General features: G+C 40.7%; 1 protein-coding gene across 1 annotated transcript in view; it reads right to left on the bottom strand.

Annotated features, from left to right (window-relative positions):
- The window catches only part of LAMC1 (laminin subunit gamma 1), a 200,308-nt gene that overhangs the window by 61,085 nt on the left and 114,690 nt on the right, over positions 1 to 24,533 (bottom strand). The window contains exons 2-3 of the mRNA XM_007937662.2: positions 7,741 to 8,045; positions 2,629 to 2,759 (exon numbers count right to left, since the gene is read on the bottom strand). Of these exons, the coding sequence (XP_007935853.1) occupies positions 2,629 to 2,759; positions 7,741 to 8,045 (436 nt within the window). The remainder of the gene's footprint in view (positions 1 to 2,628; positions 2,760 to 7,740; positions 8,046 to 24,533) is intronic.

Below are 24,533 nucleotides of genomic sequence, written 5' to 3'. Positions count from 1 at the left end.
ATACTTTGTCTCATGTCATTGACCAAAATTTACAATGCAGCAGATCCCCTCCCACTTCCTCCCCATAGTTACCTCCTCCCAGTGTCCATCCCTTCATGCTCTTCGAGAGGCCCATATTCTGCCAACCCTGTAATGATCTTGGATACACTCCCCATTTAGACATACATAATTGTTTAGCTTGTTCACCCATCTATCCGCAAAGGAGCTTTATTTAACAGGAAATGGGGCATTAGCTAGATATGAGAATAAAGTCCCTAATAATTTCTGGTAATGACTGTAGAATCACTTCTGAAGTCAAATGTGTGTGACAACAGGCTGCAGTGTGTAGTGGTTAAGAAGAACCCAGACCCTGAAGCTAGGCTGCCGGGTTTAAGACCCTGTCCTGTCACTTACCCATTTAACATAATTCCTCTGTGCCTCACACGTAACAAAGAGATGACAATAATGCCAATTTTATAGGGTTGGAAGGATCAAGGAGTTATTTCTTTCACGTACTTACCTGCCATTATGATTTTAAAGTACTCTAATCTAAAGGTGGCTATATAGATCAGATACCTCACCACCATTTGGATCTCTGGTAGCCAGACTGCTATTGCTTCATGTTTCTGGAGGGCAAGATTCCCTGAAGGATCTTACAGGTATAGGTACAATCATGAACCAGGACTCATGGAATACCCCTGAGAATCAACGTGCACTGTGTCTCAGTGACATTTCCCTCACACACTTCCTTAAAGATAAAAACCAGTTCCACAGCTTTAACAATCATTTAGTAATACACTTTAACATTTCTAAAACATGTACAGTGTGATGGGATGAGTCTCAAATTTGGATCTCCAGCTCTGGACTTTTCTCCAAGCTCCTGCTAGACAAACCTAGCTGTCTCACATCACTTAAACTTTTACACATCTAAAACTAAACTTATCATCTCTCCCCACATTAACTTGACTAATTCACTTTATTAATGGTACCACCATTCTCCTGATTACTGAACCTTAAAATCATCTTTGACTCAAGTCCTGATAACCGCACCCCCCCCACACACACATAAGAAAGTACATCTATATGCTCCTTTCCTTTCTATATTGTTCTACTGCCACCCCTCTAAGGTCCGGTATTTGCTGGCTAATGCCTAGACTACACAACATTATAAGAGGAATATTAAGTTTCTCCATTGTGCACTACTTATGGCCCTCATAGTCATCATCCTAATATAGTTTTTGATTTCAAGACAATTTAAGATACTGATGGTGCTCTCAACGGGTTGTTGATGAGGGGAAGGGACTTCTCACGGTCTGTTCCACAGGTAGTAGATTTGCCATTACACAAAAGCTTGTCAATTCTGTCTTCCCACACTCGTTTGCATGGCCATTACATTTAACCTACACCAAAAACCTTGCCTGATTTCTCACTGATCATAGTTCACTCAGCTTTCACTGAACATTTATCAACCCCATATGTAAGAAAAGTGAGTACAGAAGCACCTTTGCTGCTCTTGAGTCTTTGTCGTCTAGCACAGGGGAAGATAAAGCCTGAGATTTTTACCCTTCTGTCTGAGGTCTCTGGCCACCAAACTAAGAGATTTTTAGTCAAGTGGATTTGTCCTCTCCCATCTTTAAAATTTTGTGTTTAGAGATGCCCATCTTGCCACCAGTGCAGATGTCTTCCCTCCTACCCAAGTCCCAGCCATTCTTCAAGATCTAGCTCAGATTCTACCTGCTTCTCTAGACAGAGGGTTCTGTGTCATTCTCTAATATATACCATCTTCTTTCTGCTGCTTGGTCTTTTAATTTAAACACCTGTACTGCATTAGTATTTAAGTTTTCATGTATTCATACATCACTTGCACCATTCATTTTGCAAACTCTTCAAAAGTTGGGGGAGTCCCTGGGTAGAGCAAATGGTTAATGGGCTTGGCTGCTAACACCAAGACTGGAGGTTTGAATCTACCCACAGGCACCTTGGAAGAAACCTCTGGCCATCTGTTTCTGTAAAAGTCAGCCACCAAAAACCCTACAGGGCACAGTTCTACTCTGACACACATGGGGTTGGAATGGACTCAAAAGCAGTTGATTAGAAGGGCAAGGCCTTCTCAGTAGGTCAGCTTTACACTGCCTCAGTAGCTTCATAGTGCCTATGCATACTTTGCATTTAAATGGTCAATAAGAATTCAGGTAAGTATGCTGATCTGATACAGGGTTTGGGAAATCTAATTGTTTAATTACAGGATAATAAGAAGTCTACCAAAAAAGATCCTCAAGTTGTTGCCTCTTTTGCAGATAAGTAGTATCTCACACTAAGAACTGCCACCTCTCCTATTGGTACAGAAAATGTCTACACAATATTAAACCAAAACCAAACTCACTGCCGTCGAGTTGGATCCAACTCATAGTGACCCCTCCTTGGGTTTCCACGGTGGTATCACTACAGAAGTAGATTGCCCAACCTTCCTTCCGAGAGTGGCTGGTGGGTTTGAACCACCAGCCTTCTGGTTAGCAGTCAAATGCCTTTAGGCACTATGCCACCAGGGCTCCCAACCAATATTAACATAGTTGCAAATAAGCTGCCACATTCCCTTATAAATCAAAGTTCCAACTAATTGCTTTTAAGGTTGATTTAATTGCTACTCACCTGCCACCCACAGCAAAATCAGATATTGCATAGTAATAGGACTTGAGAACTTTGGGATCATTAAACACTTCATCTCCAAAAGTGTTGAGGCGATTGAGAGTGACTCTGATGTCAGTGGCAGTTACCCATTCCTGTCAGAGAATAACAAATCAAAAACATAAACGAGAGGTAGACAGAGATTGAAGATGAGACATAAATATGACAAAATTTTCTAAAGAACTAAAGTCCACTTCTGACAATAAGTCAATATGACAAAATTTTCTAAAGAACTAAAGTCCACTTCTGACAATAAGTCTATTATAACAACTCAATGACTTCTTTAACTTCGTAATACTTTCCTCCTTATAGACTTGTATAACCTAGTCTATGTTACTTTACTGCTCAGAGTCCTGAAAATCAAGATTACTAATTTCTTCACAAGGTTGTTGAAAGGTTAAAAAGAAATGTATCTTTAAAAAGGTCTAGCAAATAACAGATACTCAATACACCTGTCCTTTTTCTCTCCCCTGTATCCACACCCCAAATTCAGTCAAAGAGGATAGTTCATAGCCCAAGTAGTACCACGCTTGTCCCATATGCTAGTCATCACCTCCCCTGCTTGTTCTGTAGCATCCCTCAGATCCAGTCCACTGCTGATGGATCTTCTGGGGGGGGGGGGGATGATACACAAGAGCAAAGGAACAAATCCTTCCCCTTAATGTCACTTTTCTTGGCTACCCCTCCTCAACACCCTGTTTTACTTGTTTAGAAGTTCCCTGGTGGCACAAATGGTTGAATGCTTGGCTATTAACGAAAAGGTTGGTGGTTCAAATCTATCCAGTGGTGTCTTAGCACAAAGGTCACAGCATTGAAAATTGTATGGAGCAGTTCTACTCTGACACACATGGGGCTGCCATGCATGACTAGGAATCCACTCGATGGCAACTGGTCACTGGTCTGGTTTTCTTACCTTTTTTTCTCCCCGTTTTACTTATTTATCTCATTTAAATTGTCTATTTCTACCCTCCCACCACCAGAATGTAAGATCCATGAGGGCAGATATTTTTATGTTTTATTCAGTATGCATACATATTTGTTGTTGTTATGTGCCGCTGAGTTGGACCCAACTCATAGTGACCCCTCCTTGGGTTTCTGAGGCCATATCACTACGGAAGTAGATTGCCCAACCTTCCTTCTGAGGAGCGGCTGGTGGGTTTGAACTGCCAGCCTTCTGGTTAGCAGTCAAGTGCCTTAGGCACTACACTACCAGAGCTTCCAACATACATATTTAGTATGTTTTATTCAATATCCCTACTGCTGCATAAAGCAGGTATTTAAATAACATTTGCTAACGGAATGCATGAATGAATTTAAAGAAAAACCACAACAGTTAATGTGTGTGGTAGACTGTTCCAGTCATGACCACCTTTCTGCCCCCCCCAATGAATCATGTCTGCCAAAGGGCACACCCCGTGTTGTCCCCTTCCTTGCTGACGCTATGCTTGGTCATGTGACTTCAGTTAAGGGGACATCATCATCTATGGCACAAGTAGACTGGAAGCCTGGTACAGCCTCCTTGCGAGTGGAAGACCACAGGGAGAGAAAAGCCCAGCCATCCTAGCTGACATGCCAGCTGAGTGCTCCCAGGCTAACATAGAATCAAGAGAAATAATAAACATATTTCTTTTAAACCATTACGTTTTGGGGTGGTGTGTTACAGAGCAATAGATATAACTACCCGAAGATACCATTTCCACTTTCAGTCTTCTGTTGACTATGTATCAGACTCACTTATAGAGACCTAATAAGTAAGGACACAGGCACTGGCATCTTTATTTCCAGACGGCCCCACATGAGACTGGGATACATAGCCCTGATTAAGAACCACTGCCTACAGACATGCCAAATACCTGGTCTACAGAACAACACAGCTTCTCCTTTCCAGCATATAGAGCACTCATAAAAGATAACTCCCCGAAGCCTTCAAGTATAATTAGAAAGGAGAAGAGATGATGATTTCACCGTATCTAAACTTGGATCTTCAATAACAACTCCCACTCATGGCTATAATGCTAGGAATCTTTTACTCGTCTGTAATGTTAATAGCTAAACATATCTCTGTTTAATGCTCATTTTATCTTCTCTCCAGGCTTCATCTTTATCACAGCTTTTCTTGAATAAAAGCTCCTCAAGTGATGAATCTAAACCATTTTTCATTTAATGGGCACTTTAAAAAGAGCCATCTCTAGAGCTAGACTTTCTAGCCTGTCAATCCCAGCTCTGCCACTTACAACTGTGACCAGGGGCACATTATTTTATTTTCTTGGGGCCTCTATTTTTCATCTGTCAACTGGGGATAATAAATGTATCTATCTTATGTGAGGATTAAATGAGTTTGTGTATCTAAAGAGCTTAGAATAATGCAGGTCACATTATAACCCACAGCTGTGGAGTCAATTCTGACTCATAGTGACCCTACAGGATAGAGTACAAGTGCCCCATAGGGTTTCCAAGGCTATAATCTTTATGGGAGCAGACTACCACATCTTTCCCCTATGGAGCGGGCAGTGGGCTCAAACTCTGGACCTTTCGGTTAGTGGCTGAGCACTTTAATCTCTGTGCCACTGGGGTGCCTTAATTAGCACTTTATAGTAAGTGCTATAACAGATGGTAATAATTATTATAAATCATCATAGTAATATTCATGTACAGTGAAACCAGAGGGGTCTCCTCTAGCCATCTGAGAGATGGTGACTTCTGGAGGGAGGAACAGGGTACAACGCCTGAAGAGGCCACCTGACTACAAATCAAACCCCCTAAACCACCTAGAGGAGCTCTGGTAGCATAGTGCATAAGCCACTTGACTGCTAACCAGAAGGCTGGCGGTTCAAACTCACTAGCTACTCCTCAGAAGGAAGGTTGGGCAACCTACTTCTGTAGTGATATTGTCTCGGAAACTCAAGGAGGGGTTGCTATGAGTTGGGTCTGACTCAACGGCACATAACAACGACAAACCACCCAGGCAACTGGATCTTGGAGCCACAGCTTTGATCCTCAGAGGCACGTGATTAGTGATTTTGCATAATGATACTACCTGTCCTAATCTGTGTAGATGCCACAGCATGTTTACCACCTGTAAGTCTCATGAGTTTCTCTGGCATAAAGAGCATCAAATATCTGAATTGCTACAGCTGGGAAAACTTTTCAAGACAGGCTGACAAGTCACACAGTCAGCAAAGGTGCCAGAAAACCACAGTCTTAACTACATGTCATCTCCTATTCCTGACTACACTGTAGCCTCCGCAGGGCAGAAGAATATAGTAATTTGCTATAGGAAGAAACAAAGCTGGAGAATATTTGCTTGTTGACCAACTTAAAGGATATTTATAGATCACCTCTTCCTGAGCATTCAGTCTTCTGCTTTTTCATCAAAATCAGCTATTCTTTCTGCCATTTATTTTGAACACACCCTCATTATAAGAAACACTTTTCTGAAAGGTCTCTTCAAAGATACACACTGCCAACTGCTTTCTCATTTATGATTTCACCTCTACCTCCCAGCAAATAACAATGGAAGGGGACCAGACCCATGAGAAATATAGTCTCATCTTGTGCCACTGTCCAAAACCATACAAAATTAGAAAAAGAATCCTTGAATATCATAAAGTCCAGAGAGAAAGCACAAAAAAGCCCAGAAAAAAAAAGGGAGATTTCCTATTTAAAAAACCACAACAGCTTTTTTATAAAATATACACAGCATTTGCAAAACCATAGCCAGTCTTTTTTCCTCAATACAGGCTACCCCCATTTAGTTAACTTCAGGCCAAGTGACAGCAGTTTCCATTTCTGTATTGGTGTTAAGAATATGGCACGAGGGGCATCAGTCTTCCCATAATTAAACAACCAGAACATAAAAAAAGTTCACAGAAGTCTAAGAAGTAAAGAAAGATTCCACACTGTGGTGTATAAATTGGAAGATGCACACAGAATCCATGAAAACACAGACATCATTAATTCTGCTGTTTGATAGGGAAACATTTATATCACAGTACTTAAGCACAGTACCATCAGTACCTATATTTACTTTATGTCCAAACATCCATAGTTTTAGGTGATTTAGAAATATTCATAATGATTGGTAACAGTGCCAGAAAAATCCAATCAAAATTTTCTCACATAAAAATGAAGGAAAGTGACATTCTTGAAAATGTTGCTTCAACTGTTCCCCCTTGCTAATATTAAAAAACAAAATAAAACACATTTATTTTGTCAGGTAAGAATATGAAAGCATACATGAAAATTGGGTAGATTAGTTCAAATGACCTTGTCAAAAGGTCATAAGCAAAATGTTTCTACTTCAAGTACAGAGACTAAATTTCAAGTTGTACAATCTTTTTTTTTTTTTTTTTAAGTGTTACGTTTATACATTTGCATCTGCAAGTGCATAAATAATAAGAACAAAAATCAACTGGGCAGAAGGAAAAAACTACTTTCCTTCACTCATTAACAGTACACAAGAGAGGAGAATAAAATATAGTTATCTTCCTTCAGGAAGCTCTGGTAGCACAGTGGTTAAAGCATTTGGCTGCTAACTAAAAGGTCAGTGGTTCAAATCCACCAGCCACTCCATGGGAGAAAGATGAGGCAGTCAACTTTTGTAAAGATTTACAGCCTTGGAAACTCTATAGTGCAGTTCTACTCTGCCCTATAGGGTTGCTATGAGTGGAAATCGATTCAGCATCAGTGGGTTTGGTCTTTCCTCACAAGTTCCTGGGTGGTACAAACTGTCAACTCACTCAGCAGCTGATTGGAAGATTGCAGGTTAGACTTTAGCATGAGACACCTTGGAAGAAAGGCCTGGTCAGCTACTTCTGAAAAAACAGCCCATTGAAAGCTCTATGGAACACAGTTCTACTATGATACACATGGGGTTGCTGAGAGTTAGAATCAAGGGAACAACAATCGATCTGTTTTTTTCTTGGGGGTGGGTGGGTAGTTTCCTTTCTCCAGTAGTAGTTTCTACTCCTATCCCTTACCTCAGCAGTAGAACCACAGGCCCCTCCTACAATAATCTTCCTGCAGCCAGTGCGGGGTAGGATTAACTGGTTCCAATGCCAACCTCTGAAGGCCTACCTGCAACACAGGGCTATTGTCAAAGTTGTAGGCGCTGGGCCTTCCTTCTAAGGTTGAAAAAGCTACGTTGCCCCCAGTGAGAGGAGAAATGTCACTGAATTCATCTGTGCACAAGGCCTGCTGCTCATCCCCTCCTGTCCTGATGAAGCCACGGTTTGCCTTCAAGTAGGTGTTCTCGCAGGAACCACTGTAGTACTGGTAAGGAATCCAAGGCCCGTCTTCCCGTGTACGCTTGTAAATGGCGAAGCTCTCCGGGCGGCTGGTGTAGAACTTGAGGCGCACATAGGTGATGTCAAAAGCTTTTCCTGTGGGATAAGCACATCAGTTTTCTAAGTTATATGTACGAAGCAAAAGAAATCCCCTACAGCCCCACAGTTTGGTTTGGAACTGGACAAAGGAAGAGGATACAAACTCACCCTGTATATATGAGACTAAGGAGGTTTGAGCACAAAGGCTATGTCCAATAGGCTATTCTAAAACTGGAACCAGTGCAAATCTTCCCACAAAAATGACAAATGGTAGGTGGATTCATAAGTTGACTCATAAAGCCTCTTTATGACATACACTATTAAAATTGTGTTTGTAATGAAAAATGTAGCATATTATACCATTTAAAGAAAAATAAAATTGAATAGAGAAAGCACATTTATTCTTAATGCTGCTGCTTTGACAAGAAATTAAAAGATAGAAAAGAAAATATATGTAGACTTTCCACATGAGTCTTCTAGGCACTTTCGAGACTTTTAAGAACTCACTATATTAACTGTAATTTTAACTTCTCAATGCAGGAAGACTATCATCAGCACTATTCTCCTTATCAACCAGCTGAAGAAAGAGAAATCTGAGAGAGAAGGACAGTGACTGGGAGACAGTCAAAAAGCAGAATGGGAAAGGAGACGAAAAAATTCTTTCAGTAGCAGACCAAAGAGATGGGAAAAAGAAAGAGAAGAAAGGAGGCTTAAAGAGGATTTATCTGAATGTGTACAAAAGAAAGTATCTGAGAAGTGAGCTCTGAGCAGGGAAAGGGAGGAGCCAGTAGGCTGACATCCCTCTGTAAGAAGAAACTAAACCAAAACCAAACTCACTGCCATCAAGTCAGTTCCAACTCATAGCGACCCCCACTGGGTTTCCAAGGCAGTAATCTTTACAGATATAGATTGCCCCGTTTTCCTTCCAGAGTGGTTGGTGGATTTGAACCACCAACCTTCTGGTTAGCAGTCAAATGCCTTAGGCACTGAGCCACCAGACCTCCTTGTAAGAAGAAAAGGTGGCGGGAAAGCCATCCAGTCATTGGGTCAGGCAGTTTCCTGCAGTACACAATCAAGGCTGGGACAGCTTGTTTGCCAGCCAGGGTGTCTTCACCTGCAAAACGGCTGGTAAATCCAAACCACCAACCTTCAGGTTAGCAGCTGGTCCTCTGGTATTGTCAAGGACTATGTGTAAACATATGCAATATCTTAGCTCAGGAATTTTCTTCATAAACCCTGTTGTAATTATACCATGTTTGTATAGTTGTACAGTATATCACATATGTGCAAGGTGGATAAGAGAGATAATATGCAACCATTTTAAATCCTTGTTCATTCACAAATTGGGTTTATCTCTGACAATATCTATTCTTTGCTATGTCTATGCTGCAGTGAAGATTAGCTTGATCAACGAGTATTTTTAGGGCACAACTCCATGCTCACTCCTGTGCTATCTACACTGGGGCACCTTGATGTGTTAGACATAGGGGGTCTTTGTACTTCAGGAGTTACAGTCTTTTCCCTAAAGTGGACTAATTCCCCTCCCCTCCTACAAAACCCACAAAACAGGAACTCCTGCCCCGTCAAAAGTGCTGCCTGGAATCCTCTCAGTCTTGCCCTTAAGTTGCTTGCATGGGAGCTGCAGTGATGCATTCTGTCTCTGTGCATTCTGCTGTGGGCTCTGTTGTTGTCTAGCTGCTGGATCCAGGTGATGTGTGAGTTCAATTAAGGGGAAAACCCATTTAAGCGATGTGTTCAAGCTACTTTCTTCCATCCAGTTTTATCTGCAATAAAACTAGTATTATGAGTCATGTCTGACTCCTTTATATCTCAACTGGTTCAGATCTTAAGAAGAGGTTTGACTGATTGTCCTGAGTGTTGTACACAATTAATGTGCTTGGCTACCAACTGAAAGTTTAAAGGTTTGAGTCTACCTAGAGGCCATCTCAGAAGAAAGGCCTGGCAATCTCTGAAAAATGGTACATTGAAAACCCTATGAAGCATAGTTTTGCTCTGACACTCATGGGGTCAAAACGGTAACTGTGTTTTGTTTTGTTTTCTAACTACATAGACCACACACACACTCATATACATACAATCTTAAACACAAAGCCATATAGTCTAAAAGAAATAACATGAGACTGAGCACTGTGAAACCTGAGTTCAGGTCCCGGCTCCTTTGTTTACTAGCTGGGTGATATCTGTTCTGCTATTTTCTCCTCTATTAAAAGAAGTAGGAGCTCTGGTAGCATAGTGGCTAAGACACTTGCCTGCTAACCAGACGGCTGGCGGTTCAAACCCACCAGCCACTCCTCAGAAGGAAGGTGGGGCAATCCTACTTCCGTAGTGATACTGCCTTGGAAACCCAAGGAGGGGTTGCTATGAGTCGGGGCCGATTCAACGGCACATAACAACAACAACAACAACAATTAAAAGAAGTATGATAATCCCTACCCCATCTACCTTGAAAAGCTGTTGGTCAAATAGATCATTCACATATGTGATATACTGTGCAACTGTACAAATACGGCATGATTACAACAGGGATGATGAGGAAAATTCCTGAGCTAAGATCTTGCATATGTTTACACATAGTCCCTGACGATACCAGAGGACCAGCTTCTAACCTGAAGGTTGGTGGTTTGAATCTACCAGCTGCTTTTCAGGAGAAAGACAAAGCAGTCTCCTTCTCTAAAGATTTACAGCTTTGGAAAGCCTACGGAGCAGTTCTACTCTGTCCTATAGGCTCGATGGCAGAGGGTTGGGTTGGAGACCCGGTATCGTCTCCAAAGAATATTATACATACACATCTGCACCCTCTGCCCATGATACTGTATAATATTCTGCTTGGACACAGGTCATGCAAATATGGCTCACATATCTTCTGTTTAAAAAAAGAAGAAGAAGAGAAAAGAAATGCAAGGTTAACCTGTATTCCTTCACTGTGTCAAAATTTCAAGATGTCACCTTTGAACAAGAGTGAGTTTTCCAAAATGGTCAAACAATTTAGTATTGCTCAGAAGCAGATGACCTGGGATGTTCAAAGGCTTACTCACTAAACTGTGGATTACAGATTACCCCTGTTTTTCCACTCTCTCTCCATTTCTGACATTTCATTGTTCTTAAGCAAGCCACCCGGAAGGGATGGGGGAACAAAGGAGAGAAGGTAAAACATATCAGGGTATCCTGTATTCCAGACCAAGGTCTGCACCAACAACCCACACTGGGAAACAAACAGGCATAAGCGGGCCGCTCTCCTTGCAAAAGACACAGGGAGACAGGTGTCAGAAAGCAATTTTGTTGGCATTAAACTTTGAAGGAGCCTAGCTTACTGGTGGCTGGTTTATCTCATCAGCTCTAAGCCTCACTTCAGAGTGGCTGTTCTCATTTTAACCTCTAGCCACATGCTGGAAAAGGAAAAGGAGCTCTGTGGCAACCTGTAAAGGAGGCTCACATACTTCCTGAACAAGGTGGCCTTGCACACTGCCTTAGAGGTGAGGTCAATCCAGAAGTGGACAGACATATACAATGGCAATTCCACATGACGACACTGTGACAGGAAATACATATTGTTTTGGGTACATGTATGAAGTTCACTTAACCCAGATTTATGAGGTCAAGAAAAGATTCCTAGAGAAAGTGCTGTCTTAAAGACCTGAGGAATGCAGAGAAATGAGCTTAGCAAACAGGGACTGGGTGTCTAAGCAGATGGAATAATGTGTATGAAAGCTCAGAGTGGGCACTGGAGGAATTCAAGTCATGCAGCATAGCTAGACCTAGACGAGTGGCTGGAGGTGAGGTAATAAGAAGCAGAGCCTGCCAGGCCTGTGCCATGTTCAAGAGAAACTTGAAGGCAATGGTAGGCACACAAGTATTTATGCTTGGAAATAAGATCAGATTTGATTTTTAGAAAGATCACTATGGCCACAGTACAGAGACTGGGTTGGAAGAGCAGGACCAAAGGCAGGGAGAACAGTTCATATGTGACAGTAATCCAGGAGAGAGGACAGTGGCATGTACATGCTGTAATGGAGAGAAATGAATGCATTTGAGTGAGATTTAGGAGGCAGACATCAATACAACTTGGTAGCTAATACTGGGTGTGGGGGAGTAGGAGCCAGTTACAAAGGCCTGTTGTCACTCTACCTCATTGTCAAAGCTTCTTTTTCTTCTTCCATGAGGTGGAAGGATTAAAAGTAACACTGAAATTTGTACTTTACGCAAGCAAACAAGGAATAGTACCATTCACTGAAATAGAGGCGCATAAGCAGGACTAGAGGCAGGGGGAAATGAGTTCAGTTTTGGATATCCTAGTTTGGAGATGCCTGTGGGCCGTCCAATAGGATATGTCTAATAGGGAATATTCTGAAGGTTTAAGAGAGAACCGAGTTAAAAAATACAGATTTGGGATTCATTAAGGTATAAACCAAAAAACCAAACCAAACATACCACTGTCACGTGGAATCTGACTCACAGCGACCCCTCCTTGGGTTTCCAAGTATCACTACGGAAGTAGATTGCCCAACTTTCTTTTCGAGGAGTGGCTGGTGGGTTTGAACTGCCAGCCTTCTGGTTAGCAGTCTAATGCCTTAGGTACTATGCTACCGGCTGACACCAACCAGGCAACTAGGTTGGTAAGAAGAAAAACTGGCTTTTGAGATCATACTGAGGAGCACCAACGGTTAAAGTACAGACAGAAGATGAGACAACAAAGAAGACAGAGGGAGGAGGGCATGTAAAAGGGAGCAAATATGATGGAATCCAAGAAAAGAGGTTTAAAGAAGGGAATGATCAATGGTGTTAAAAATCTGCCAAGAGAGTCAAGTAAGATAATAACTATGAAGTGTCCACTGGCTTCAGCCACAAAGAGGTCACCGCTGTGCATAATAAGAGCAATTCCAGGTACGGGATTGTGATGGGTTGAAGTTACAGAGGAATGGCAGACTGGAGGTGGGGAAGTAGGCCAAGTAAGCACAGGCAACTTGCTATGACATCTGAGAAGAAAGAGAAGATGACAGCTGGAGGGACATAGAGTCAAAGGAGGATTTTTCTCTGTTTGTTTTTTAGATTGGAGAGATGATGGCAGTGAGTTTTTTTGTTTATTTGTTTTTTGTATGTGCTAGAGTACCAGGAGCTCTGGTAGCACAGTGGCTAAGACACTTGACTGTTAACCAGAAGGCTGGAGGTTCAAACCCACCAGCCACTCCTCGGAAGGAAGATGGGGCAATCTACTTCCATAGTGATACTGCCTTGGAAACCCAAGGAGGGGTCGCTATGAGTCAGGTCTGACTCGACGGCACATAACAACAACAACAGAGTTGGTAGAGAGGGAGAAACCAAAACACAGGCTGGGAGACAAAAATGAGATTCAATGCTGGTGGAGGGATTAGATCCATTTAGGAGGTGTGATAGTTTAGGTTATGTGTCAATATGGCTGGGCCTGGTTTTGAGTGGCTGGGTAGCTGGATGTAGTTACTTCCTATGATAGGACTGGTAACCAACTCATGGTGGAATCTACTGTGGGAGCAGCCTTAGGGATGTGTTCTGCTTCCAGTATGTAAGAAGACACTGTGAGAAAGATCTTGAGTTTTTTGGCACACTTGGATCCTACAGGTAGCTGAGTCTTCATTCAAGAATCTGCCATGTTGCTTGCCGATCTCGAGACTGTTTCTGGATTTGAACTAGTGGCCTGCCGTGTTGCCTACTGATCTTAGGACTGTGCCATTTTACTTGTTGATCCTGGGTTTGTCTGCCTCAGTAGCCAGCAGTTACCTGAGTTAAGAGAAGCCTCTAGCTCCAGTGGACTGGGAACAAGAGGCAGAGCTGGAGCCCAAGGTCAAGGAGTTTTTTTATCCAGCCCCTAGAACTGGCACTCTGAACTCAGATTTCTATCCTCCAAAACTGTAACAGAATACACCCCTGCTTGGTTAAGCTACACACTTGTATTTTCTGTTAGAACAGCAATAAAGAACCCACACAAGAGGAAACCTGCCTCCTGTGTCTGAAGGGAAGAATGAGTGTAAATACAACTAGCTTTAGGTTTTAGCAAAAACTGGACAATGAATGAGGTAAACTGAAGAATTGATACATGTGAAATACAGTGTTGGCAAAGAATATTAAATATACCATGGACTGCAAAAAGAACAAACAAATCTGTCTTGGATGAAGTAAAGCCAGAATGCTCCTTAGAAATGAGGAGGGCACGCTTTGGTCATATTTTCAGGAGGGACCATACCCTGGAGAAGGATATCATGCTTAGTAAAGTGGATGGTTGACAAAAAAGAGGAAGATCCTCAATGAGATGGATTAACGCAGTGGCTACAACGGGCTCAAGCACAGCAACAACTGTGAGGCTGGCACAGGACCAGGCAGCGTTTCGTTCTGTTGTACACAGGGTCATTAAGAGTTGGAACCAACATGACAACACCAAACAACAACGGGTGACTTTTCGTTTTTTCTGTGTGGTGGAAATCAAGAGTACCTGTTAAGAGTGAGGGATGAAGTGGCAGAGAGTATTGGAAAGAGTGTAGAATGTCTGTAATAGCCACTGCAGAGACTAGCAGAGAATGCTGACTGAAGAAAATGAAGGCTTGCTGGACAGACAAGGCTGCTATGAACAGGGTAGGAAGACCACTCCTTTCTGTGGAGGTGTGATTTTGTACTGCGGTACCTTTATGGGTACAACAGAAGGAAAATAAGACAAGAGTAGTGAAATTACTTCAAAGACTTTGGAATCTAAGCAGAATAAATAAGGAAGCAAATACGGAAGAAAATGGGTCAAGACTTGAGTTATCAGTGCTATTCAGAATATGACCTATAACTATGGATAAACAAGAACTGGAAAGCTAAGGAAATTTTTTTCACTCTATTGAACAGTTACAATTGATACATCATGGGCTCTCTCTCACTCTACTTCCCTACTCTTTTTCTGTCCATCCCACTCAGTTGACAAAGTAAGAAGGTAACTGGCAGATGAGTAGAAATTAGGACCAGGTCTCCTGATTTCCATTCCAATGACAGCTACAACACTATCATTACACTAAGGGAGCAACAACAGTAGGAAATAAGACTTTAAGTAAAACAAGGGTCCCTGAGTACAAATGGTTAAATTGCTCAGCTTCTAACCAAAAGGCTGATGGTTTAAGTCCATCCAGAGGCACCAAGGAAAAAAGGCCTGGCAATCTACTTCCAAAAAATCAGCCACTGAAAACTTTATGGAGCACAGTCCTACTCTGATGCACGTAAGGTCACGATGAGTCAGAATGCAATCGACAGCAGACAAGCTAAACAACTAAGGAAATCAGTAAGTACAACCCCAGCATATATTTCAGCAACTATACAAGTAGAACATCTTCCACTCCTCCCCTCACATTCATGCACAGGAAGACTAACTATGGATATATACAGCCTGTAGAAAATACTTAGCTTCTGAATGTTCTGTTGCCTTTTCCCTTCCCCTCTGCAACCTTCCATAAACAAAAGAAAAACTTCTCAAGTGCAGATGTTTAGAATGAAGCACACAAAATTAACTAATACTTCCTGCTCTGAATCCCAGAGTTCACACTGGCTGAGGGAATGAGAGAGGGGAGGAGGCCGGCTGAACAATGCGAACCTAGCCTTTGTTCAGGCAGGACCAAGTCAAGGAATTGCGCTTAAACCTCCTACATGGTGAAGTATTTCTAATCTCTATGAGTAGGGGAGAAACTCTTCCTGTCTTAGAATCGGTTCAAGTGCTGACTGCCGGGGAACATAAATGCTTCTCTGTTGTGTGCTTCGAAGAAGAATTCCATGAAGCTATTGTGAAACAGGCTCCCCTCCAGCAAAGTCCTGAATGACAATGGCTGTACAGATTGTTACAAAATTTCTCAATGTCCTTCCAGGGCCTGAGTTAGAAAAAGAAATCTAGTTCATTCTGAAGTGTCAAAATCAGGAGTCACTGATTCACTATTGCTTTCATTTGCTAGCTCCTAAAGAATCATAAAATGACTGGTCTCCTTGAAGCCAGTCTTGATCTTAAGAATATAAAACTTTAATAAAGTCGTAGCACATAGTTAATTAGAGACGGTAGATGTTTAGGCTACTAAACAAGGTTCTCCAAACAGTTAACATAAACAGTAGTCACGGAAAGCAACTATTTGGAAACGTTTTCAATTCTGTTAGCATAACTGCTGGCTGAAACAAGAGTTCCCAGGACAACGTGTACAGCTGCATACCAGCTGTTATTGTTCCACCTCGGCAGACAGATTGCACAAATACAGCCTCACCAATCAAGATGACCCAGGGCCAAATTACTGCTGAATGAGGGACTCTGGAGCAGACACAGACGGGTGATCATAAAGTATGAAGAGGAGCCAGTGAACACATACAGAACGTTCTGACGTGATCTGGGTACAATGGAGTCATTCCAACTGCTGAGAAACTCAGTCCTAATTGCCTGAAAACCAGGAGTCCCTGCGTGGTGCAAATGGCTTGGCTTTTAACCAGAAGGTTAGAGGTTTGAGTCCACCCAGAAATGCCTCAGAAGGTCTAGTAATCTACCTTCAAAATCAGCCATGGAAAATCTATGGAGCTTGATTTTATTCTGACACATGAGGTCACTGTAAGTTGGAATTGGCCCAATGGCAATTGATTTAATTGCCTGAAGATGGCACAGATCAGGCAACAGTTCATTTTGTTATACATAAAATCACTATGAGTCACGGACAACTCAAAAGCAACTAACAACTGCCTGTTAAAGGGCTAGTTTCTGTTGCTTAAAATTCATTTTCAAAATTTAAACAACTTATTATCCCATTCCACTCCCTTCAATTTCAGCAGTCGTTTTTCATGGTCACTTTCTTATCAGTCAGCTAAATGCCAAGGAGTGAAAGGGGACAGTCTTTGTAGGAAACACCTCTTGAATCACTCCAATTACAAATGTGGGTAAGTAACCTTTACAGATTTGTATAATACGGTAATTTTAAGCTAAATTTATTAAACAAATGCAATGGAATTTACAATTTAAGAACACTTCCTTTTCAAATGAATGAACAAAAGGTTTCAACAGTTCATGTCTCCCGGGTGCAGGCGTAAGTACTTCCTTTCCACTTGTACCCATGGCAATGACAGAAAGACATGCTAAGATGAGAAAAGCTGGAATATGCAGTTTCCATTCTAAGCTGCCACACTGAAGTATAACAACACAGGTATATAAAAGAGAAGTCATAAAGATAATCATTTTAGAATTTTAAAAAAAATCTATGCCAAAGGCTATTTATAAAAATAACATTATTATTTACCATAACTTATTATAGTATTATATCATGATGGTGGAATTAAGGGGAAAACAAAAAGTTATGAAAATAGACCAGTATGATTTGGGCAAAGACAGGCTCATAATCTCTTAGGGATGTTTCCATACAGTATCAAATTTAAAATTTAAGCCAAAGAAGGCAGTTCTATTCTCCCCTCTTCACCTCCTAACCATTACTTGGTGCTACTGCTAAATAAGAAAATGGCAGTAACCTAGTGTAGAAAGCCTCCATAAATAAAAATCTTTCTGCTTATTCCAATATTCAAAAAAGACATGTAAACCTTTCCTTGACTTTTCAAAATAACAGACTCGTATGATATTTGTCCTTCTGTGATTGACTTATTTTACTTAGCATTATGTCCTCCAAGTTCATCCACATTATGAGGTGACTCTTCATTAGGTTTACACAGGGAAGGAAGGTATCTTTCTTGGTTACCAGGGATGGGAGAGAAAAGGAGGTAAAACTGCTGGCTAGTTAAGAGACATATTTTGATTCGGATAAAGGGAAGAGCAATGAAACAAGAGCATGGGACCAGCACACTATCAGTTAAGGCAAAGGAAGACACAGAGAGCTACACAAGAGGTATACACAATAAAGATAAATACTATTACATACGGGGAGCTCTGGTAGCACAGCGCCTAAGGCACCTGACTGCTAACCAGAAGGCTGGCGGTTCAAACCCACCAGCCACTCCTCGGAAGGAAGGTTGGGCAATCTACTTCCGTAGTGATATCGCCTCAGAAACCCAAGGAGGGGTTGCTATGAGTCAGGTCTGGCTCAGATGGCACATAACAACAACAACAACAACTATTACATATACAATAGTGCATTATCAGTAACAGCAAACTAATCTATGGGTGGATACACAGGTAGACAGGCAAGAAAATCAAGTATGGGTAAGCAAACGAGAATATACTCACCAAATAAATAAATAAAGAAAGAAGACATGTACTCTTCGGTAAACTGAAGGACCAAAATTGATTTAACTTAACAGTAATTGAACACAAGATCATAATACAGCCATTATAGAGAACAAAGAGGGAATATGTAAATGAACAGAATATCAAACATATTTGGAGATTCATTTCAAATAGACAAAAATTACTGTTAGACACTGTCGTAGCTCAGTTTGTATGTCAACTTTGCTGGGTCTGACTGAGTGGCTGGGCAGCTGGATATAGTATTCCCCATGATGAGACTGGTAATCAACTCCATGGTGGAATCTACTATGAGCAGCTGAGTATAGCTGCCTTAGGGTTTATGGTCTGCTTCCTGTATTTAAGCAGAAGCCTTGGGGAATGCTCTCTAGCTTATGGCACGCTTGGACCCTGCATGTAGCCACGTCATTGCTCAGCAGCCTGCTATGCTCTGCCGACTTTGGGACTTACAGTGGACTTAAGTTAATGGCCTGTCGTGTGGTTTGTTTAACATCAAGACTGTGCCTTTTTACTTGTCAACCTTGGGGCTCCTCAGCCTCAGCAGCCAGCAGCTGTCTAAGAAACACCTCTAGCTGCTGTGGGCCAGGAGCAGGAGACAGAGCTGGACCCCAAGGTTGAGGGGCTTTCACCCAGCCCCTAGAGCCTGGCCCTTTGAACTTGGACTTAAAGCCTCCAAATTGTAAGAATAAACTCCTGTTTGTTAAGGCCATCCCATTTGTGGTATATTCTTGTCAGAGTGGCACTAAGTAACCAGAAAAGACACCATAGACATTTTTCATTATCAAAAGTTAAGATAAACTTACCCTAACATACATATGTTTGAGAATTCGAGACTTTCACGAAAAAAAGACAAGGTATTTCCGAGTGAAATTCCAAGCCAGAACTGGGACATATGCCTTATTAACCCAAACCCCATTCTTACAAGACTTCAATACCAGTGTCCTAATTCAGGTCAGTAGGTCACAAATATGCCTGACATCCTTGAGCTGAGCTCAAAGAATGAGGCCAGCATTTACTCCCACTCAAGGAAGCTGAGGCAGGAAATTGAGGAGAAATTCACTCTCTCTACAGAAGAAACCAAAGTTCTAACTTCAGGAAAATAACTGATGTGTGGGATTTAATGGAGTCACATAAAGAAAGGAAACAATTATAATACTAAGAAGATAAAGAAATAAAACTGCAATGAAATATAAGCTGCACAAGTAAAACTCATTTTGAAAATGTGTAACTGTTAAGATATAGAAAGGAAAGAGACATCATAATTTTATGGGAAGCTATTTCCTCTTCAGTGACATTCACGTATTGTTGAAAATGGCTACAGTTTGGCTTTTATCTGCAGCAGAAGGGTGAAAAATGGTAAAAGCATAGTGAGAAAACACTAATCCAATAAAAAGGAGATTCTGATATCTAGTCATAATAGTCTAAATAACAGACTAATACTAGCTCTAAGAGCCTCACTCCCACACAAAGTCACAGAAAGCTTGAAGAATAGTGTACCTTTAGTCATTCAACAATGATTTGCTGCATGAATTTAAGTGAATGTTCCCATACCAGCCATTTAGAATCTTTCCTTTTGCTAAAATGCCTTTTACTCTCCTGTCTTCATCAATTCCCAATTAACTTGGCCACTAATCCCCTTCCATCATATGTAATTTATGTCTGTCCTCAGAAGAACACCTCCAAATACCATTATTGTTGTTAGCTAGTGTCAAGTCAGCCTCTGACTCACAGCAAACCCATGCACAATGGACTAAAGGTACTGCCTGATCCTGTGCCACTGCCATGATCAGCTGCAGATCTGACCACTGTGGTCCACAGGATTTTCACTGGCTAGTTTTTGGAAGCAGATCACCAGGCCTTTCTTCCTGGCCTGCCTTTGTCTGGAAGCTGCACTGAACCTGTTCAGCATCATAGCAACACGCAAGCTTCCCTTGACAGATAAGTAATAAGGACTGTGCATGAGGTGCATTAGGCAGGAATCAAACCCAAGTGATATCCCAAATACACCGAAATAAAAAATGTTTTTCTCTGTTTTCACAGTTGCTTATTAATTTTGTACCACAGCTACACATTATTAGGTCAAGGTTAACAGCCATAATTGGTCTTGATAATGGCAGGTCCAAAGTCATCCTCTCATTCAACAAATATTTACTGAGCACCTACTATGTGCCAAGCACTGTTCTAGACACTGGGACTACAGCAGAGAATAAGAAAGACAAGGTCTGCGCCCCCCTTCTATCACTACTCTTACTTAGTATTTTACTAGAAGTCCTAGCAAGAGCAGTAAGGCAAGAAAGGGAAATAAAGTACATCCAGATTGGTAAAGAAGAAGTAAAACTATTCCTATTTGCAGATGATATGATCCTATACACAGAAAATTCCAGACATTCCACAAGAAAGCTACTAGAACTAAGAATGATTTTAGCAAAGCCTAAATCTTGTAGCAGGCTACAAGATCAAAATTCAAAAATAGTGTGGATTCCTCTATACCAACAAAGAGAACTCCGAAAAGGAAATCAGGGAAACAATACCATTTACAATAGCCCTCCAAAAGATAAAATAACTTGGGAGTAAATCTAACTAGGACACAAAAGACACAAGAAAACTATAAAACACTACTGCAAGAAATCAAGAGACCTATATAAACAGAAAAACATACCATATATATAGACAGTTAGACTTAACACTGTGAAAATGTCAATACTACCACAGAGATTTATAGAACAACGTAATCCGAAACCAAATTCCAACAACATCCTTTAACAAAATGGAAAAAGTAATCACCAACTTTATATGGAAAGGAAAGAGGACCTGGATAAGTAAATCATTACTGAAGAAGAATAAAGTAGGAGACTTGACATTTCCCCATCTCATAACCTAGTATACAGGCATGGTAGCCAAAATAGCCTGGTAATGGTATGATGACAGACATACAGGCTAATGGAACAGAAAAGTGAGACCCAAAAGTAAATCAACCTACGTATGTACAGGTAATGTTCAACAAAGGGTCAAAGTCCATTAAACGGGGATCAGATAGATAGTCTCTTTAATAAACAGTACTAGCAAAATTGGATCTCCAGTTGCAGAAAAATAAAACAAGATCTTTACTTCACATTGTACACAAAAAACTAACTCAAAATGGATCAAAGACCTAAATGTAACACCTGAAACTATAAAGTTCATGGAAGAAAACATATGGACAAACCTGGGGGCCCGAAATTATGGCATAAATAGACTAGCAAACATAACTAAAAATCCAAAAATGGATATATATTAGATAATTGGGACCGCTTAAAAATTAAATACTTTGGGCATTAAAAGACTTCACCAAAAGAAAAAAGACAAAACTTACAGTCTGGGAGAAAATTTTGACGATGACATATCTGACAAGGTACTAATCTCCAAAATTAATAGCAAACTTCAACAACAAAAAGACCAACAGTCCCATTGAAAAGTGGGCAAAGAACATGAATAGACACTTCACCAAAGAAGACATTCAAATGGCTGACAAATGCATGAAAAGAAACTTGAGATCATTAACCATTAGAGAGATGCAAATCAAAACGACAAGGAGAAATTTTATCTGGATTTATGAAGATGATTCTGTACTCTAGTAAATCTTTTTGGACATGGTCTAATTTGTATATCCTCACAGTCATACTCTGTACAATCTGTATAGAGTAAGTGTATCAAACTTAAAGGTATGACCTTAAATTTAACTTTTTTTTTAAAAAAACTAGAAGGTCAATAAAATTTAAACTGCTTAATAATAACAACAACAACAACAAAAAAAAACTGAGGTATTATCTCACTCCTGGCAATACAGGCACCAATAAAAAAAAAAAACCCAGAACAACAAATGCTGGTGAGGCTCTGGGGAGACTGGAACTCTTCTTATACACTGTTGGTGGAACTGGAAAATGGTATAAGCACTATGGAAAACAGTATGGTGTTTCCTTAAAAAGCTAGAAATAGAAATATTGTACAATCTAGCAATCCCACACCTCGGTATATACCCTAGAGAAATAAGAGCTGTGACACGAAAAGACATATGCACACCCATGTTCATCATAGCATTATTCACAATAGCAAAAAGATGGAAACAACCGAAGTGTCCATCAATGGATAAATGGATAAACAAACTGTAGTACATACATATAATAGAATACTGTGCAATAAACAATAATGATCAATTTGTGAAATATCCCACAACCTGGATGAACCTGGAGGTCATTATGCTGAGTAAAATAAATCAATCACAAAACGATAAATATTGTAAAAGACCACTCTTACAAAAAGTCAAGAATAGGTTTATACACAAAATGAAACATTCTTTGGGGGTCACAGGATGGGAGGAGAAGGGAAGGAGAATCACTAACTAGATAGTACACAAATGTCAATTATGGTAAAGGGAAAGCAATACACAATATGGGAGAAGTCAGTTCACTATGACCAAAGCAAAGAAAGATAATGAGAGGTACACAAGAATAAAGAGCAAATATGGTTTAACATATAATCCTACAAAACAGTTACAACAACCAATCATTTTTGAGTAGATACATTGGTAAATATGCATGCCAGACAGGTGAACAGGATCATATGGGAGTACAACTGCATATATATATATATAAATATATAAATATATATAATAGGAATGGTTGTGGATACTTCTACATACACATTTAAAAATGCTGCATCTATACTCATATATATAATAGAGTGCACAGGGGCACAGTTATACAAACTACTTAGACATCAGGGCTGAATGACTGAACTTGAAGACTAAGGAATATAGTCTCAGGGGACATCCAGGTGAAGTGGCAAAGATAATGTTCTACACCCTAGTTTAGTGAGTACCATCTGGGGTCTTAAAAGCTTTCGAGTGGCCATCTAAGAAACAACTTTTGGCCTCTTCCCTCTCAGAGCAAAGGAGGATGAAGAAAACTAAAGACTCAAAGAAGCACTTCTGTTAAGATGGAGGAACAGGCAGACAAGCCACACAGACCCTCTTCAACAAAGAAAAGAAAACCAATTGACAGAGATACAGAAGATAATCCTGGAGCCCTCAGCTTTGAAAGGAACTATACATAAGTGCATAAGGCACCAACTAGTGGAGAAACCTGAACGAAAACAATGAGTACAGAGATGGTCGGAGCTGCGGACTGTCAGCTACTCTGATGGGACCAACAGCCTGAATATTTCCAAGTGGTGTTGGGACCTGAGAATTGACCTTTAGGTCAACTGACCTTTAGATCAGCCCTAGTCATCAAGGGCTGCAGGGACAACTGCACTGGTGGCCTATAACTAGGAAAGGAAACAGCAGGAAGGGAGACAACCTGAGCTGTTGACTTTGTGCTGTCCAGAGGGTGCAGCCATTTTGATTGTTCACATGTGGCAGCCATTTTGGATATTTAAAGTGACCACGGGCGCAGCCACTTTGATTGTTTACATGAGGCAGCCATTTTGGATATTTAAAGTGACCAAGGGCACAGCCATTTTGAATCTTTACAAGTGGCAACCATTTTGGATTTTAAAGTGACAGCATCTCATTCAGATTCCAGGGACCTAAGAATAGGCTCTGTTTCCCAAGGACAGCAGGGACATATGAGAGGCTGACAAAAGGAAAGGAGACAGGTGGTGAATGTATAAGTGCTGTCAACTAGTGAAAAGAGGAGCACAGCATAGTACCCTACTTGTGTAGACAACATAAACAAAACTAAGAAAACAAAAATCATGGGCAAGTCACTCCAACATACAATCACCAAATAATTATAAACACAAAAACGTCATAATGCCTCAGAGACAACAGAGCATCACAGTCCACACAAACAAGCAAGATAAAGCAAGAGAAATAAGGGATGAGGATACAAACCCAAAACATATCCCTGAGGAAGACGCAGCACTGCGACTCTCTGATAAGGAATTCAAAAGAATTATATTCAGGTACCTTCAACAAAATGAGAGACAGATCAAGGACAACACTGACAAAATTGAGGAAAACACAAAGAAAACCCTAGAACAATTTCAAAAAACAATACAAGAACAAAATGACAAAAGAAATGAAAAATTGGAAATGATACAAAATCTACACACAGAAATCCAGAAGATTAATACTAAATTTTCAGAAATAGGCAAGACATTGAATGGGCAAAGGAGCAGAACTGTATCAATGGGAGAGAGAATTAGTAAGACTTAAGGCAAATACCTGAACATTTCTTTGGAAAGGGATAAATCAGAAAAAAAGATCAAAACAAAATGAAGAAAGCCTAAGGTTCATGTGGGATACCATCAAAAGGAATAACCTACGTGTAATC

This window comes from Orycteropus afer, unplaced genomic scaffold (genome assembly GCF_000298275.1).
Source record: "Orycteropus afer afer isolate SDZICR_OR568_19922 unplaced genomic scaffold, OryAfe1.0 scaffold00043, whole genome shotgun sequence".
In the NCBI taxonomy this organism is placed as follows: Eukaryota; Metazoa; Chordata; class Mammalia; order Tubulidentata; family Orycteropodidae; genus Orycteropus; species Orycteropus afer.
The sequence above is the reverse complement of the archived record's forward strand: the minus strand, read 5'-3'. Positions and strand labels throughout refer to the sequence as shown.